The sequence below is a fragment of the Equus asinus genome, chromosome 3 (assembly GCF_041296235.1).
Source record: "Equus asinus isolate D_3611 breed Donkey chromosome 3, EquAss-T2T_v2, whole genome shotgun sequence".
NCBI lineage: Eukaryota > Metazoa > Chordata > Mammalia > Perissodactyla > Equidae > Equus > Equus asinus.
The window spans coordinates 34,338,089-34,353,265 of record NC_091792.1 but is presented as its reverse complement, the minus strand read 5'-3'; the positions used below and the strand labels follow the sequence as shown (position 1 = coordinate 34,353,265).

Here is a 15,177-nt window from a genome sequence, read left to right as displayed (position 1 = left end):
AAGAATTAGGACTTGAACTCTAGTCTATTTGGCCCCCAAAATTTTTCCCCTACACCATGATAACACTCCAGACAGAAATATAACATTGCTTTTAGAAGGAGCATCCTAGGTCCCCAGGATCCTTCCTAGGAAGGTTAGCCCATCCAGCACCTTCACTCGTCTCATTATTTAATAAAATGTTAGTGATCACCATTCTGTACTGGGTACCACTCCAGGCTCTGGTCCTCCCACTCAGAGTTGGTAGAGGAGTAGTTCAGTAACTTTTTCTTTCTTTTACTATTTATCCCCCTTGAAAACGTCTATTTATATTTATGCTTATGTTTATCAATGTGTATGCCATTGTAGGCCAGAATTTACACCTATAAATTTTGATAAAAAATGAAGAAAATTATTTGAAAATCCTAATACTCTATCAATAATATGCAGTCATAGTGAACAGCAAATTAATCAGAGTGGAGTTTACCTCTAAATGTTTAAAAGCTCTGGAATTTATTCTACAGAGCAACAGAAGTGTTTCCAAAAGGGAGACTAACTTGGGCAATGCTATTCATTTTCCCTTTGCACAGAAACTGCTCCAAACCAGGGGACCACTGGCTAACTTAGAATAATCCAGAAGACTTGGAATATTTATCTATCCCACTTGACCACAAAAATAAATACAAAATGTCAATCTTAAGAGTATCCGTGAGTGTCTCCTCTGCTTTCCATCAGTACTGATTGAGGCCCACAGCCACCATGTAGTGACAGCGGGACCATATGAGTAGCCAGGCCGAGCTGGGAGAGATGACAAAGTCTGCCTGCCAATGAGGTGGCCAGGTGAATCTGTATCCAGAGGTTTGGCTCATTGGTTGTATAATGCTATCTGGGTGGGCCTCTTCTCCCTTCTAGTAGCATAAATTATCTAGTGTTAATTGAGGCTTTCACTTTGCTCGTGGATACTGTCCAACTCTGAACAGCGTGTTTTCCTTTCTTGTAGGGAGTGAAGTTGACGAGGCCAACAGTATAATGAAAGAGGCGCTCTTTATGCAGCGATGTACATATGTACAGGATTGTACATACAAACACTTCTGAAGACTTGTACTTGTGAAAGTTGCTTCAATGCATATTTTATTTTTTTACACAAAAATATAACTGTTTAAGTGCCTTAAAATGTATTTGACAAGAGCACTATTCCCAAAACCTCCTTTGTTGGTTACTGCCAGGGGTGGTACAGTATTTTGGAGTTGTTTAATGGTTTTTTCCCTAATGCAGAAAGCAGTCATTGTAAGTGACAAAAAGCAAACACATTTTTCTCTTTCCACCTTTTGTGCAATACAACTCTGTACTAGTTACTGTACTGTTTGAAATGAGGTCACACCATCAGGAAGATGCCCTTCTGATGACAGCGAAAATTTCCAAAGTCTTATTCATGAATACTTTGATTTAGTCTGTGGTTCTTTTTTTCTACAACTGTGACATGCCTCTTCCTTATCAACTCAGCAGGGGTCATAGATGCTGAAAATCATAACTTATCTGCATTTCTTGGCATCATTTTTTTAGACATTCCTTCAAATAGTTTCCACACAGAAATTCCTCAGCCCCATTATAAGAGATTGTGGTGTTACATGTCTTAAATTTATTATAAGCTGCTTCAAAGAAAGGGTCTGATGTTTGAGTTATGAGTCAAGTAAGTGAAGTTTTGAGGTAAACTACAGGATTTGGTTTTGAGGATTTTTTAAATTATATTTCAATATGCTTTTCCTTTTTCTTCCATAATTTCTTTCTCTCCTGTTTTCCAACACACTTGCAAACTCGTAACAGCCAAATGTGAGACAGAAAAATATTACAGTTGGAGAGTGGCAACAATTCACATTCCACACTGAGACCAAAATCTCTTTTCCTGTTCTACAGATGTGCTGAGCACAAATTGCCCCTTTTAGCCAGAAACAGCCTGTTACATCTTTGAAGTAAGCACACTTATGGCATTTGAGACAAGTTATTAAGGAAAGTTTTCTTGGCACATTTGACAAATGTTTGCAACATTTTTTAAAAAATTAAATCGTAGTGCTCTTATGAATAAATGAAAATATAAAGGTCATAGATGCAAACAAATGTTACATATACACATTCTGTCTAGCCAGATGGAAAGAAAAAAGGACACAGAAAATGCAAAAGCATTCATTAGCCAAAATATCAAGTAGAATTAGTTCCCAATTGAGCATCAGCTTTCAAAGGAGTATCCAGTGTTTGCTTCTACTATGGCTGGAACAGCTTTCACTGGACCCAGAAAGAATAAAGCAATATATAGAATTAAGGGAACACTTTTCTTCTGTTTCCTGCACACTCTCATGTCGCATCGTCTCTATGTGTCTCTTCTTGATTTGATGGATGATATTGGCATCCTGGGTCACACTGAGGCCGCACTCTCTCCTCAGCAGCTGTCTTGTTGTTTTGTCAACAACAAAAAAATCATTCCTTTGAAACTTACCAAGTTTATCAGTAGTGTAAATTTATATTATTGTTACTACCAGGTCTCCTCTTGTGCTACTTCTGACTCATTTCAGTATCATTGAAGCTCATAAATTTCACAAGAGTTATTCTCAGTGTAAATTTCAAGACTACTGCCAGACCCTGCAAAAATCTATGCTAAACAGGCTGTTTGTCAAGAACTTCTGTTGTCAAGAATTTCACTGGTGTCTAAAACTACAGTAATTTTGCTTGATACCTTGATGCTTACATACGGAGCACAGAAAGGCTTTCATGTTTTGTCCCTACGAGCTTCTTTGAGTTTCAGAGTAAATGGAATTGTCTGTCTGTCTGAGCTATCATAAAAATCTTTCTCCCTAGCGTAGAATACTGATTTTTCCCCTCAACTTATCTACCTCTATTGTCTAACACCTAGGTTTTAGGTGTGATTATGGGATAAAATTCAACTGAAAATGCTATAACATTTTATCTTTTGCTTTAAAAAATGTGTTTTGTTTTCAAATAACCTTCTCTACATAGTGAGTTTTGGTGGCTTTAGTGATATGTTTATGCCTATTTCTTTTTTTACACAAATGCCATGGATATTTTTCCATAAAGAACAAAAAATAAAATCAAAATTTATTTTTAATTGTGTTTATTGGGATTTAATTATTCAGTTCTTAAAATGTTTCCCTATGTATATACACTGTCAAGCTCTCTGTTTTATGCATTTATTTTGTCTAAATGTATTTATGAAAGAAATGCGTTAGATTATATTTATGTTTACCCATTTTTCCACCTGGATTTTTTCTTAATGGCTGTTATGAAATTTGATTTTTTAATGGATGATAATGTTAATCTTTTCATGTGTTCTAAGTTTTAAAATTTTATGTTTTTTTCTTTTTTACTCTTCCCTATTCTGTTTAAAACTAACACACCTCTGGCCAATCTTCAGTATTTGTTTATGCTAAATACCAAATTTTTCCAAAGGATTGGTGAAGTCATGAAGTGGATTATTTATGGTGAGTGGAAGATGAAAATGATTCTATGATTAAACAAAGAGATGTTTCAGAAATCACAAGAGAACCTGTGGCTTATTTTTTACCTGACTTCAGATGCACTCAAAATGCCTTCCAAGTATCTGTAGATTTCTCTTGATTCATTCCAGTCCTGTTATATCTGTCATGGTTAAATAGACATAAGCTTCATAGTCTTCAGGGCATCCATACCATACTGCCACCACGCCATGATGTTAAAGTCCAGGAGGAGCCCTTGCTTTTTCATTAGAGATAAGTGTTCCCTACCTCAGGTTGAGGACCAAAAGAGAAACATACCCAACAGAAGGGGCAAAATTTAGGTGATCTGAATTTTAGCCACTCTTGTCATATTTTTGAAGGATAGGAAAGATGAAACCTTAGAATGCCTTTTCCAAACCCAGTGTTTCTTAATGAGCAACTTACCTGTGTAGAATTCTATGCCTTTGTGTTCCTGTTTTGCTGTCTTGGCTGAGCCAGTCTTCTCTTCTCCCTGGAAGCTGATGGAAATGTCACCTCCCTGACACGGCTTTCCTGCCTCCCCAGCCAGAGCTAGACTTGCCCCTTTTGATGTGCCCTTAGAACGGGTCCCTCAAGTCTCCTGAAACCTGTGCATCGTCTAATCATCACTTTACTTACCTGTCTCCTCCACTGTGGTCCTCATTTATGTTTTTCTCCTGTGCCCAGCACAGTGCATGACTCAAAATAGTAGCAAAAAAAAATGTGTATTGACATTCCAAATTGTGATCTTAATAAGTAGGACATGAGCCTTCAAATTATGAAAGAGCCATTCCTCACATAGAGATCATTACTAGTTTACAAGGAAAACTGACTTTTTTCTACTATTCCTATCTTGATAAAACTGTGAAGCTGCATTGTGCTACTCAGAGAAGTGCATTACTTCCTAGCTGTGTAAACATTAACCTCCAAGGCAAGGCTGCAAGTGTGATGTGCAAACAACTGTCATTGTGTATGCTTTGATAGAATAGTAAACCCTCAATAATTCAGATTGAGTTGATCTGAATTAGTGAATACTTTATATGCATAAAAAATAAAGGGTTTTTCTTATAGAAATTCTGACATACTATAAAGACTAGATACAAATTATTATGATTATCATCATATCATTCATGTTTATACGTAGACATATACAAAAGGTCTCATAAGATTTTGTTCTCTTTAACAAACAAACTAATCTTATTTGCAATATAGGGCAGCTTCTCAAATATGAGTAAAAAACTAACCTTATTTAAAGGCAAAAAAAATTCTCATAGACCCTGGAGAACTTATCTACGGAGCCAATTATGAGAAACTGTATTAAACATTAAATGCTGTCACACTAACGATCAGGGGGAGCCAGTGTGCCTGTGAACACGAGCAGAGGAGAGCACTGAAATCACAGGGCCATGCTGAGTCATCAGAGGGTCATCCAGATGATCCCAATGGACTTTTCCAGATCTCCGCGCCTCAGACTCCACAGCTGTTCTCTGCTCTGCACTCCACCCAGACATGGAATTCGGTTCCAGTTCCTTGATTTCTACAAAAGTCTAGACACACTGAATGTTTGGGGATGTACAAACCTAAAATTGAATATTAGCCGTCCTGTTCCCACTCCTCTCCCAGCCACCCTGCCACCTGGAATTCCTCACTGACCTTCCTTCCGCATAGGCTCCATCCACCTGCCCTGTTACCAGCTCCTCCTCTCCCCCTTCCTTCTCTCCCCAACCCCAAAATTCACAGACATTTAGCCCTCTCTGCTCATTCTCTGACTTCCTGAACATCCCCTAGGGCCTGTTTGCAACAGCCACAGGATGCTCCTATAAAAAGCCGTCTTCCCTTAGACGCCTACATAACCTGATGACGGTAACTTCATAATGTCCGTTTTCCTATCTTTCAGGCTAGCTCACATTTCTAAACTGGGCTTTGGAATGAGGCAATATGAGGATTTATCTGTGTCCTGGACAAGCTGTACCCCAAATGTCAGGGAGGAGAGGAGTAGGGAATATGTCACTCTTCCATAAACACTAGAAAGACAGGAAAACTATATGAATGGGTAATTTATACAAGATGAAATAAAAATGGATAATAGACACATTTTAAAATATTCAATCTTACCAGAGATCAGGGAAATACACATTTAAATGAGATACTGTTTTTCATCTATGAGATTGACACAAAGGTTAAAGTTTGATACTATCCAAATGCTGACAAGCATTTGGGGAGAAGGCACGCATGCCCTTCCAGTGGGAGCAAAAATGGGAGTGGAATTTCTACAGAGCTATTTAGCGGTACCATCAAAAGTTTAAATATTTGTGTTCTTCAACCCAGCTCTTCATTTCTAGGAATCTACCCTGCAGAAATAGACAATCGCCCAAGGATCTATTGACAAGGCCTTGATAAGGCTGAAAGGCCACTCAAGTTCCCCAAATCAGGGAGATGTTTAAATAATCAATGGTATGTTCTCATTGAAGAACATTATTTAGCCATTAAAAGAATTAAAGATAGATTACCTTGTAATAATGTATTTTTCAGTGGGCATAAAAATAAATTTCAGGAAAAAATATGCATTTTGTCATCCTATTTTTATAGATCCCATATTTTCATACTTAAAATATATGTTACATATGTATAGGGACACTACATGTATAAAAAATGTTCAGAAGGATAGATAGAACTGACATTTCTTGAGCTCATTCTTTATGCCTGGCACTATTCCAAGCACTGCGCATCATTTCCTCTAACCCTCTCAACAACTCTGTGAGGTAGGTAATATTATCCCCATTTTACAGATGAGAAACTGAGTCCCAGACTAAGTGTCTTGCTCAAGGCTGCAAAATTAGTAAGTGGGTGCATTTTAACCACAATTAGACTACTTAACACTGGTTACTCCAAAGAAGCAAGAGTGCAGAGGAGGGGTTTATACTTTGAATTGTACGTTTTATTTTAGTTACACTTTGGAGGCATTACAATAAGCATGAAGCACAAACTGGTGCTGCCTCTGCTACTTCTTGAGGGCATGGCATAGTTCATCTCTGAGCCATGGCGTACTTGGCAAGCAAGACGTCTTTGGTTGAGAAAGATGAGGCCTCTCAGCACAACCAAGGTGGGTGAGGGCAAGACAAGGGAATCGACTCTTCTACGAATTGAGGTGAGAAGAATTTTAGGTTGGAGTGGACAGCATGGGAAAAGGGGTCAAGGGGTCCAAGAATAGGGAGAAGAGGAAGAAGAGAGGAAGAGAGCCTACCACATGGCTACAGACAGGGAAAAGACAATCCAGGGAGAACTGTCTGATGGCAGAATGGCCAAGGGCCGTCTGAGGAAGTAACAACATGAGTGAGTACAGCATGTAGGAGAGGGGTGCTGTTGTGGTTATCATTATCATCATCATTTTTATCAAATTTTTTTCAGCTTTATTGAGGTATAATTGACAAATAAAATTTGTAAGATATTTGAAGTATACAACATGATGACCTGATAGAAATATTCATTGTGAAAGGATTTCCACAATCAACTTAATTAACATTCGTCACCTCACATGATTTTTTCTGGGTTTTTTCTTTTTTGGGTGAGAATGCTTAATATCTACTCTTAGCAAATTTCAATGATACAATGTTTTGAACTACAGTCACCATGTTGTACATTAGATCCTCAGACCTTGTTCATCCTGTGACTGAAAGCTTGTACCGTTTAACCAACCTCTTCCCAGTCCCCTGCCCCACCCCCCCAGCCCCTGGCAACCACTTTTCTACTCTGTTTCTTTGAGTTCTTCATTTTTTTTTTTTAGATTCCACGTTTAAATGATACCTTGCAGTATTGGTCTTTCTCTTTCTGGCTTATTTTACTTAGCATAATGCCCTCCAGGTTCATCCACGTTGTTGCAAATGACAGGATTTCCTTCCTTTTTAAGGCTGAATAATATTCCATTGTGTATACACACCACATTTCCTTTATCCCTTCGCCTGTTGATGGACATTTAGGTTGTTTTCATATCCTGGCTGCAAGGATCATAGAAGTACAGATATCTCTTCGAGTTAGCGATTGCCTCTCACGAGGTGACACAAGCTGACTCCAGCACACCCCTGCACTATAGGTCAATACTTGGTGCTTTACCCAAATTTTTCATTTAATTCTTTCAACAACCCTAGGGGCATATGTGCCATTATTATCTGCATTGTATGGATAAGGAAATGAAGGCCAAAAAGCTAAGTGGTGCATGCAAGGCTCACAACTCTTAAGTGGTGGAGTTGAGATTCGAACTCAGCTTTTTCTGACTCCAGAGCCCACATGACTAACCACCAAGCTCACTCCCCTACAACCCGAAAATCACAGGCTCCTTGCAAGATCTTATTTTCTCATGTTCTAAAATTTGGGAAACTAGCAATGATTCTGAACTCTACCTGAGTTCTGCAACCAATGTTTTGAAAAAGGATGTTGTTCTCTCTTCATGTGGGGCAAATCAAAAGAAATTCCAGACAAGGGAAGGAAGGAGCCTAGGGTTTCTGACATACACGGGGCCTCAGAGTCCACTGGAAGACAACACACTGAGGAGATAGATCCCGGCCTCTGCCATGGAAATAGAGCATTCCTTCATTACTGCCAGTTCCAAACTCGAAATCCTTGCAACCACATCCATTTCTGCTCACTGCTGGAAGTTCTAGACTCTGATTCTAGGTGTTCACAGAGAGCACTGTTGTCAGTGTGGCCTCCTAGGCTGGTTTTACCAACATGGCTAGAACTCATCCACCAATAAATGTCTACCACAACCTCCTACCCTGGGACCCACTGCTATTATCATCTCATATGTGGTACATTCTGACAACACCCCCTCCCCTTAGCAGCTCCTCCATCTCCGTGCCTAAGAATATCTCTATACATATGCATGTTGAAGACAAAGCAAAATATCTTTTGTGTAGCTCACTTCTCTGCTCCTGAAGCCGAAGTGAGAAATGCATAATACCACAGGTTTGTAATCAGGGCTGAATGAGAGAATTCCTCCAAACAGCTTGTCCCAGGGCCTGGCAATTGGCAAGAACAGAATAAGTGGCAGCTATTATTATTGTTCAACACCAATGGGACCTGGGGAAACCATATTGGATGTGTGGGGTCAGGTGTCAGTCGCTATTCTGCATGACTTCTAATCTATGCAAAAGACCTATTACAAAGTCCATTAAATGTCACTAATCAAGTCAGGAAGTGACCAGGGCATAAGCTTCCACTTCATCAGTTAATGAAGACACCTGATTCTGAATTTTAAGATGTTGCAGCAATCCCCAGCTTCCAACAAGGATGGAAAGGCCTTCCCAGCCCACCACTGCTGCGTGGGTCTTGCCTTTTTCTGCCTACTCCAAAAAAACTCGAAGCAGAAGTTTTCCCAAAAGCCCCGAGTCTGGCTGAGAACCATCTGATAAAGCAGCTGACAGACAGAGCTGCCCCCATATTGATTCCGATGTACTGACGCCTGTCTGAGAGGAGTTCCGACTGTGGGGCTCCCCCTAAAGCAGTCACTCCAATCAGGGCCCTGTCGGAGGGCCGCCCCGTGAGTTCTGGCTGCGTGCAGGCTGAAATGTCCCTTTCCACTTCGTCGAGTGACGCCATGGTCCTGGAGTGGCTGGCTGTTCCCATCACAGGCCCCCCTTTCCACTCGCCCCTTTAACATTAACATTTCCAGAAATTCTGGTCTCCACGCTTTCTCCCCACCCCACACGCTCTCCCACTGGGAACTTGTGGGCCCCTCCCACAGCGTCGGCCACCTTCTGTAAACCAGCAAGAGCTCCCAGACCTGCAGCCCTGAGCCCACATTTCCGATGCATTTGGACACTCCCACCTGGGTATTCTCAAGGCACCCCTAACCCCACATGCCCTGAATCATCATTTAATCAATCTACAAATGCTCCCTAAAGGACTTTTCTTTTTTCATGAAAACAATCAGTAAAAACAATGATGACAATTTCAACCCTAGAATAGTGAGACCCTGAGAATCTAGACCTCAGTACCCCTCCAGACACATGCTTCTTGTTGCGGCCTCTGCATGGGAGCCATCTCTCTGCCTACATGCGTGCAAAGGTCCTGAGGTCAGGGTCAGCCACGCAGCCTGGGAGGAGCATGTGGCTTTTGGCCCCAGGCTAATTAAACAGGCCCCACCTCTCTGCCGTTCACCGGCCTTCCATTTCCCATTCCCCCAGGACACAAGCACATCCCGAGCTTGCCCTCCTGGGACATTAACCATCAGTCCCAATGCTAAGTTAGGATCCAGCCAAAACTCAACTAGCCAAGGAGAACACATGGGCAGATGCAAAAGAGAGCACGGGGCCAGGGGTAACAAGGCACAGGCAGGCCGGCTCTTGTCAAGGGAGCCCTGCATCAAGGCCTTTTACCTCGGGGTCACTTGTTCAGATCCAGCCTGGCCTCGCCTGACAGAAAATCATTACCAGCTCTGTGTCAGGCTGCCTGACAGATGGAAAATGAGTTTCTGTCTCCATCCAGCAGGCAAGTGTCCACATCACACTTGGCACTAAGCAGCTCTCGACTCTGTGGGGACGGAGGAGAAGTCATGCGATGGTGGCCCGGGTCTCAGGCAGGTCTCGGAGGCCAGGCCGGGCCTGCACTTCAGCATTCTCTGCGTGGGGGTCTGACAGCTTCCTCTCCCCTCCCCTTTCATGAGCGCTTTATTAATCTGGTTGTTTTTTCTCCTCTGAAGACTTTGTTAAACAAGTAGTTTGAAGTAATGGAACAGCTGAGAAAATCTGATCTGCAGCATCGAAAGAAGAGTGGCCAAAATCACAACAGAAAAACATCTAAAGGGATATTTTTATCCTTGGCAGGGCGGGGCTGGGCTGGGGGCCTGGGCTGGGGGCCTGGGCTGGCTGGACTGCTGTGTCCAGTGGAAGGTGTGGGGCTCTGGGCAGGGTAGGCCCGACACAGCACCTTCACCACAAAGCTCTCTGGATGAGCGGCACTGGGGGGCAATCCCCTCTGCGGTTCCATTTTCAACTCTCTTCTTCCCTCTTAGAACCATCTAGCCACCAGTCCAAAGGCATTTCAAGCTCAGAAAGATGCTTCTTCCCCTCCTGCGCACAGACAGCCCTGCCGAACCCTCAGAAGAGTGTCTATACACTTCCCCGGACTGGGCTTTCCTCCCCATGCCCAAGTGGGAGGAACTCACACCCTGTCCCAGATTGTTCTGGAAAATGCAGAGCAGGGTCTGACTCAGCTGCGAACTTCCCACCCCTTCCCCCTTCACTGGGGCGGGGAGACGTGCCGGCACTGTGCAACTCCAGTCTGGCCCTCAGAGAGCTTCATCGTCAAAGGTGTCCTTCTTTTCAACTCCTCCTAGGGGGCTGCTGCAGAGTCAGCCACTCCTGGGTCAGCCCAGAAGTGGCCAGTCCTCCCACGACTCTCCGACTCTGGACAGAAGAAGCCCACTGGTCTATTTGGGTCCTTCCCCAGCGAGTTTGCTGTCTGGGGACTCCCTCGGCCAGCGTGGGGCAGACTGCTTGTCCCTTCTGTTGACCAGAGTTGGCCCTTTAGACTCTAGGGTCACCTGGCTTGTGGGAATCTGGCCAAGGCATGTGGAGGGACCTCCTGGGCCATCTCTAAGAGCAAAGGACCAGGGGATCCACACCATGCTTCAGTCCCTGGGAAACCCATTTTCTCCTCCTCTCTGTGTCCTCCAGCCCTGCCCATTGGACAGAAGCAGCAGGAGCACGGGGTCCCCAGACCTGAGCTGGAACTCATCCCTTGTTTGGCTGAGTTGGGGAGAAGAGACTGGGGCCCCAGTATTATTACCCCCTCCTCTGATTTTCTGAAGCAGAAAGAAGCCCCCAGATTCCCAATTTGCATTTTTCATTCTGTTTGCACTGTCCGTTAGACACACTGGTATATTCAATGGAGACAGCCTTATTCTGTCCGTTGCTGTTCACATCTACCAGCAGTTTGAAGATGGATTCCCGGCTGCATCCGAATTTCTGCGGGGGCTCTATCCATATGCACAGTCACTGCTACAGCGTATGGTGTTGCTTTTCCTCACAAACTGGACAGGAGCTGGGTTTTACAGCTGTGTGTGTGTGCACGTGCACCTGCACGTTTAGCTATAAAGCCATATATGCTCACAGAAAAAAATTCAGAATGGAGTGAAAAGTCAGATCTGCAGAGCACTCTTTGAGAACCACTGCCCCCGAGCCCCTCTTTGCTCTCTGCCTCTCTGACCTTCTGCTGCTGTAGCCCCTCGGTCACAGCAAAGCCCCTCATGAGTCACTTGTGGCCACCTTGCTTCTCCCCAGAGTCCTCAAGGCTACTTTCAAATGCAGCCTTTCAGAGTCCCCGAAGCACAGGAACTAGAGAAGGAGCAGCCCGCAGCTCAAACCCCAGACAGAGAGAAGCCTTCTGAGGATGCTCATCTGCTCAAGTGGGAGAGCACTGAGGGACCAGGGTCAGCAGAGGGGATTGGCCCCCAGGAGAGGCGGGATGCTCGCCTGCCTGCCAGGCTGAGCCCGAAGCTAGCCATGCTCTTGAGCATCTGACCAAGCCCTGATGTTCCAGAAAGTATGATGCCCCGAGGGAAGGGCGCTCCCTGCTGGTCCAGCCCAAGCAGAGTCAAGCTCTTACTGCCGGGGAGATGCCCACGTGGACAAAAGGGAGCAGTACCTTTGTGCTCTCCAGCTTCCATCTCTAGCTATGCTACTGGAAGAATGAGGAATGGTGCCCGGGGAAGGCAAAGGGCTTGCCCTGACATTTAGAGAGCCTGTTTTTGAGGAAGGGCAGGAAGCAGCCTCCAGTTCACACCTAGCCCTGAGCCTGGCACATGGCAGATGCTCAATGAAACATCACCCGGAAGAAAGTGAACTACTTCTGCCCCCGGCCCTGCCACCGCTGTGTGTCCTCGTTCAGATCACTGCCCCTCCCTGAGTCTGGTTTCCTTCTCTGAAACGGGGATGCGAGCTGTTTCCAGGATGAAATGAGGTCGCTCACATCAGTGAATGATGGAACTCTATAAGGCAACACAAACGTCGGGGATGGGAGGGTTGAATGCTGCATATCAAACAGGCTCCACTGTTTTCAGTGGCTGAAAAGCAGCTCTAATTTACCCATTGACCTTCTTCTATTCATGGAGCAAAAAATTTAAGTTGTAAGAATAATCTCCTCTCCCCACTCGCCCCTCCCCCACCCCCCGACCATCCTTGGAACTCAATGGAGCTATTTTCTTTTTGGGTGGAAAAAAATTTTTTTTTCCTTCTAAATTGGGCTATGTGCAAAAAGAAGGCTGCTCACGGCCGCCCTGGACAACCTTGGCTATACAAAATGTGCACAGCGTCCTTTCAGCACCAACACTTGGTCTTATTTACACTTATTTACATATCGAGCGAGATCTCCATGGCTGCCTGCCCGGAAGCCCTATTTTTAATTGTTCAAGCCCCAGCTGCCCCCTGACCCTTCCTGGCACTTTTCTGAGGATTTCCGGCCACCGCTAGCTTGTGAGGGAAGGGCAGAAGACGAGACTCCTTGGAAGGAATCTCAGCAAAGGCTGAACTCAAACCAGAGAGGCCCAAATTCAGCATCCCGCAGGCCCTTTCCGAGGTGATTCTCTTGTTGGGCCAGGCGTGGCCCCTGCGGAGCGGACGAGCTCTGGGCTCTGGCCCGTGGGCCAGCTCAGCAGCTTGGCCAGCTGCATCCCATGTGGACAAAAGGACAGGGGAAGAGGGAAGCAGCTGCCTCTGTGTTCTCCAACTTCCTTCCCTAGCCGTGCTTCTGGAAGAATCAGGAACCGTTCCAAGTAGAGGTAAAAGGCTTGCCCTGAAATTTAGACGGGCGAGGTATTTTTTCTTCTTTTTAAAAACAGCATTTCCTAGACAGAGCAATAAAATATATATTTATAAATATTTTCCAAGAGCGCCCTCTAGTGGAAATCTGAAGGCAGTGGCACGTCTTACAAACAAGGGACTTGCATCCCAAACTCCTGAATAAAAATAAAGCACATTCCAGCGAGACCTCCTTCACGCGTGACCCGAAAACATATCAAATTTCTGCCACAAGTCCATAAAATGCCACATGGCCTTGATTGGAAATGAAGGCTGCCTTAAGTCTTTAAAAGGAAATCGTGCTCTACTTCAGGAAATGGAAAGCATGTTCTGGGGACAGTATTTTGAAACTTTTAGGCACAGGGAACTGTGTGGAAGGAGACAATGGAAGAGAGCCCTTGGTTGTATTCCTAGGCTGCGCATGTGTTGCTGGCCCGGTGCTTTTATTTTGGCTGCGGAGGGAGCCAAGGCTGCAATCATGTCCAGCCCCAAAGGCCACACACACTGCTGGGCTTTTACCTTGGAGGATGTGGGACAATGAGTCATTTGTGCCTCTTCCTGGTTCTTCCTGGCCAAGGTCAGCTTTCCCACTGGAACCAAGCAGCTTGGCGCACGGCCCAAGCCGTCTGGAGCCTTTCAATAGAGGAGAACCCAGGGGAGGGTGTGCCCCCTCCCCCCCTCGCAGGGCCCCAGTGCTGGCTCCGAGGCAGCTCTTGTCCACCTCATAAAACCTCATTCATTCTGCTCAGTTTAGCTTGAAGGGCCTCCTAGCGGAGGCCTAAGGAAATCACTGGTCCTAAATCCAGGTTCTCAGGCAGAAGTCTGTAGGCAGTAACTTGAATGGCTTTTGATCATTCCCACCTTTCCTGGTGAGCTTTCCAAAGAGGATTAATTTTTATCTGTTTGGGATGATTCTGATTCATCCTGTAACTACTGCTACTACTGGTAGTAAAAAACAGCTGTCGTTCCTTTATTTCTCCATTCAACAAATATGTTCTGAGCCCTTACTCCGGCCCAGGCACTGTTCTAGACTCTGACTACCAAGACAGACACCGCCTGACGTCATGGAAATTACAGCCTAGTGTGGAGACAGATGACAGGCAAGATATCATTTTGAGGCTGTGAAGAAAACTGACATTGTGTCATGAATAACAAGGAGACGCCTGCCTAGATGAAGCATTTGGGCAGACCGTTCTGAGAAGGTTACATTTAAGCATCTATTATGTGCCAGCTATTTACCGTGTTAGATGTTGAGGATACAAAGATAAAGAAAATGCTATCTGTACATTTCTTCACAGTCTTCAGAGTCCAATGGTGAAATAATAATTTCATAAGATACAAACAACAGGATTTCAAAATAGCCCTAAGAACTATTGCTTGCAACAAATCTGCCAAGTAAATTGCATCATGCTCATTTTATAGATGTGAAAACTGAGTTTAAGAGCGATGAAAGGACTTGCCAAAAGTTATAGAGTTCATCAGTAGCACTGGCAAGTTTGAATTAAAGCCCATCTTACTCTCAAACGTTTAATTTTTTTCTTTTCCTATGCTATGTTGGTTGGTGAAAATGGGGATAAACAATAAAATCCCAACATCTTTGTCAAGGCATGCCACGCTGTCTCAAGTGGGTTACCAGGACACCGATCCACCTACCGCTCAGGATCTGGCTGAAGGACTCTTGCTGGAGTAGAGAAAGGACCAAGACAGCACACCGGTTACACCTTCAATTAAGTGTGTTGCTTCCCCAGCTCTTGACAGTGGTACACAAGTCTGACAGTTGGTTTCAGACTCCCTCAGCCTTTGTCCTGAAGAGATGCTGAGGTACTCCTCTACTCAACTAACTCAGAGCTGAGTCCACACCCAGAGTTCCTCCTTCGCTTCCCTTCGCAAGGCCCCTCTCATCC

The 15,177-nt window shown here is 44.3% G+C and overlaps 1 protein-coding gene across 8 annotated transcripts in view; it reads left to right on the top strand.

Annotated features, from left to right (window-relative positions):
* Positions 1-2,982, top strand: part of SLC10A7 (solute carrier family 10 member 7) — a 239,304-nt gene extending 236,322 nt beyond the window's left edge. For 4 of the 8 annotated variants that reach the window (XR_011501943.1, XM_070504852.1, XM_044767154.2 and 1 more), the window contains one exon: positions 977-2,982. Coding sequence is in view for 6 of the 8 variants with exons in the window: in XM_070504852.1 (XP_070360953.1) it covers positions 977-1,006 (30 nt within the window). In the remaining 2 variants the exon portion in view is untranslated. Of the gene's footprint in view, positions 1-566; positions 750-976 lie in introns of those variants that run through there. The other 4 variants (XM_070504849.1, XM_070504851.1, XM_070504850.1 and 1 more) reach the window with 2 other exon arrangements.
* The last annotated feature ends 12,195 nt before the right edge of the window (positions 2,983-15,177 follow it).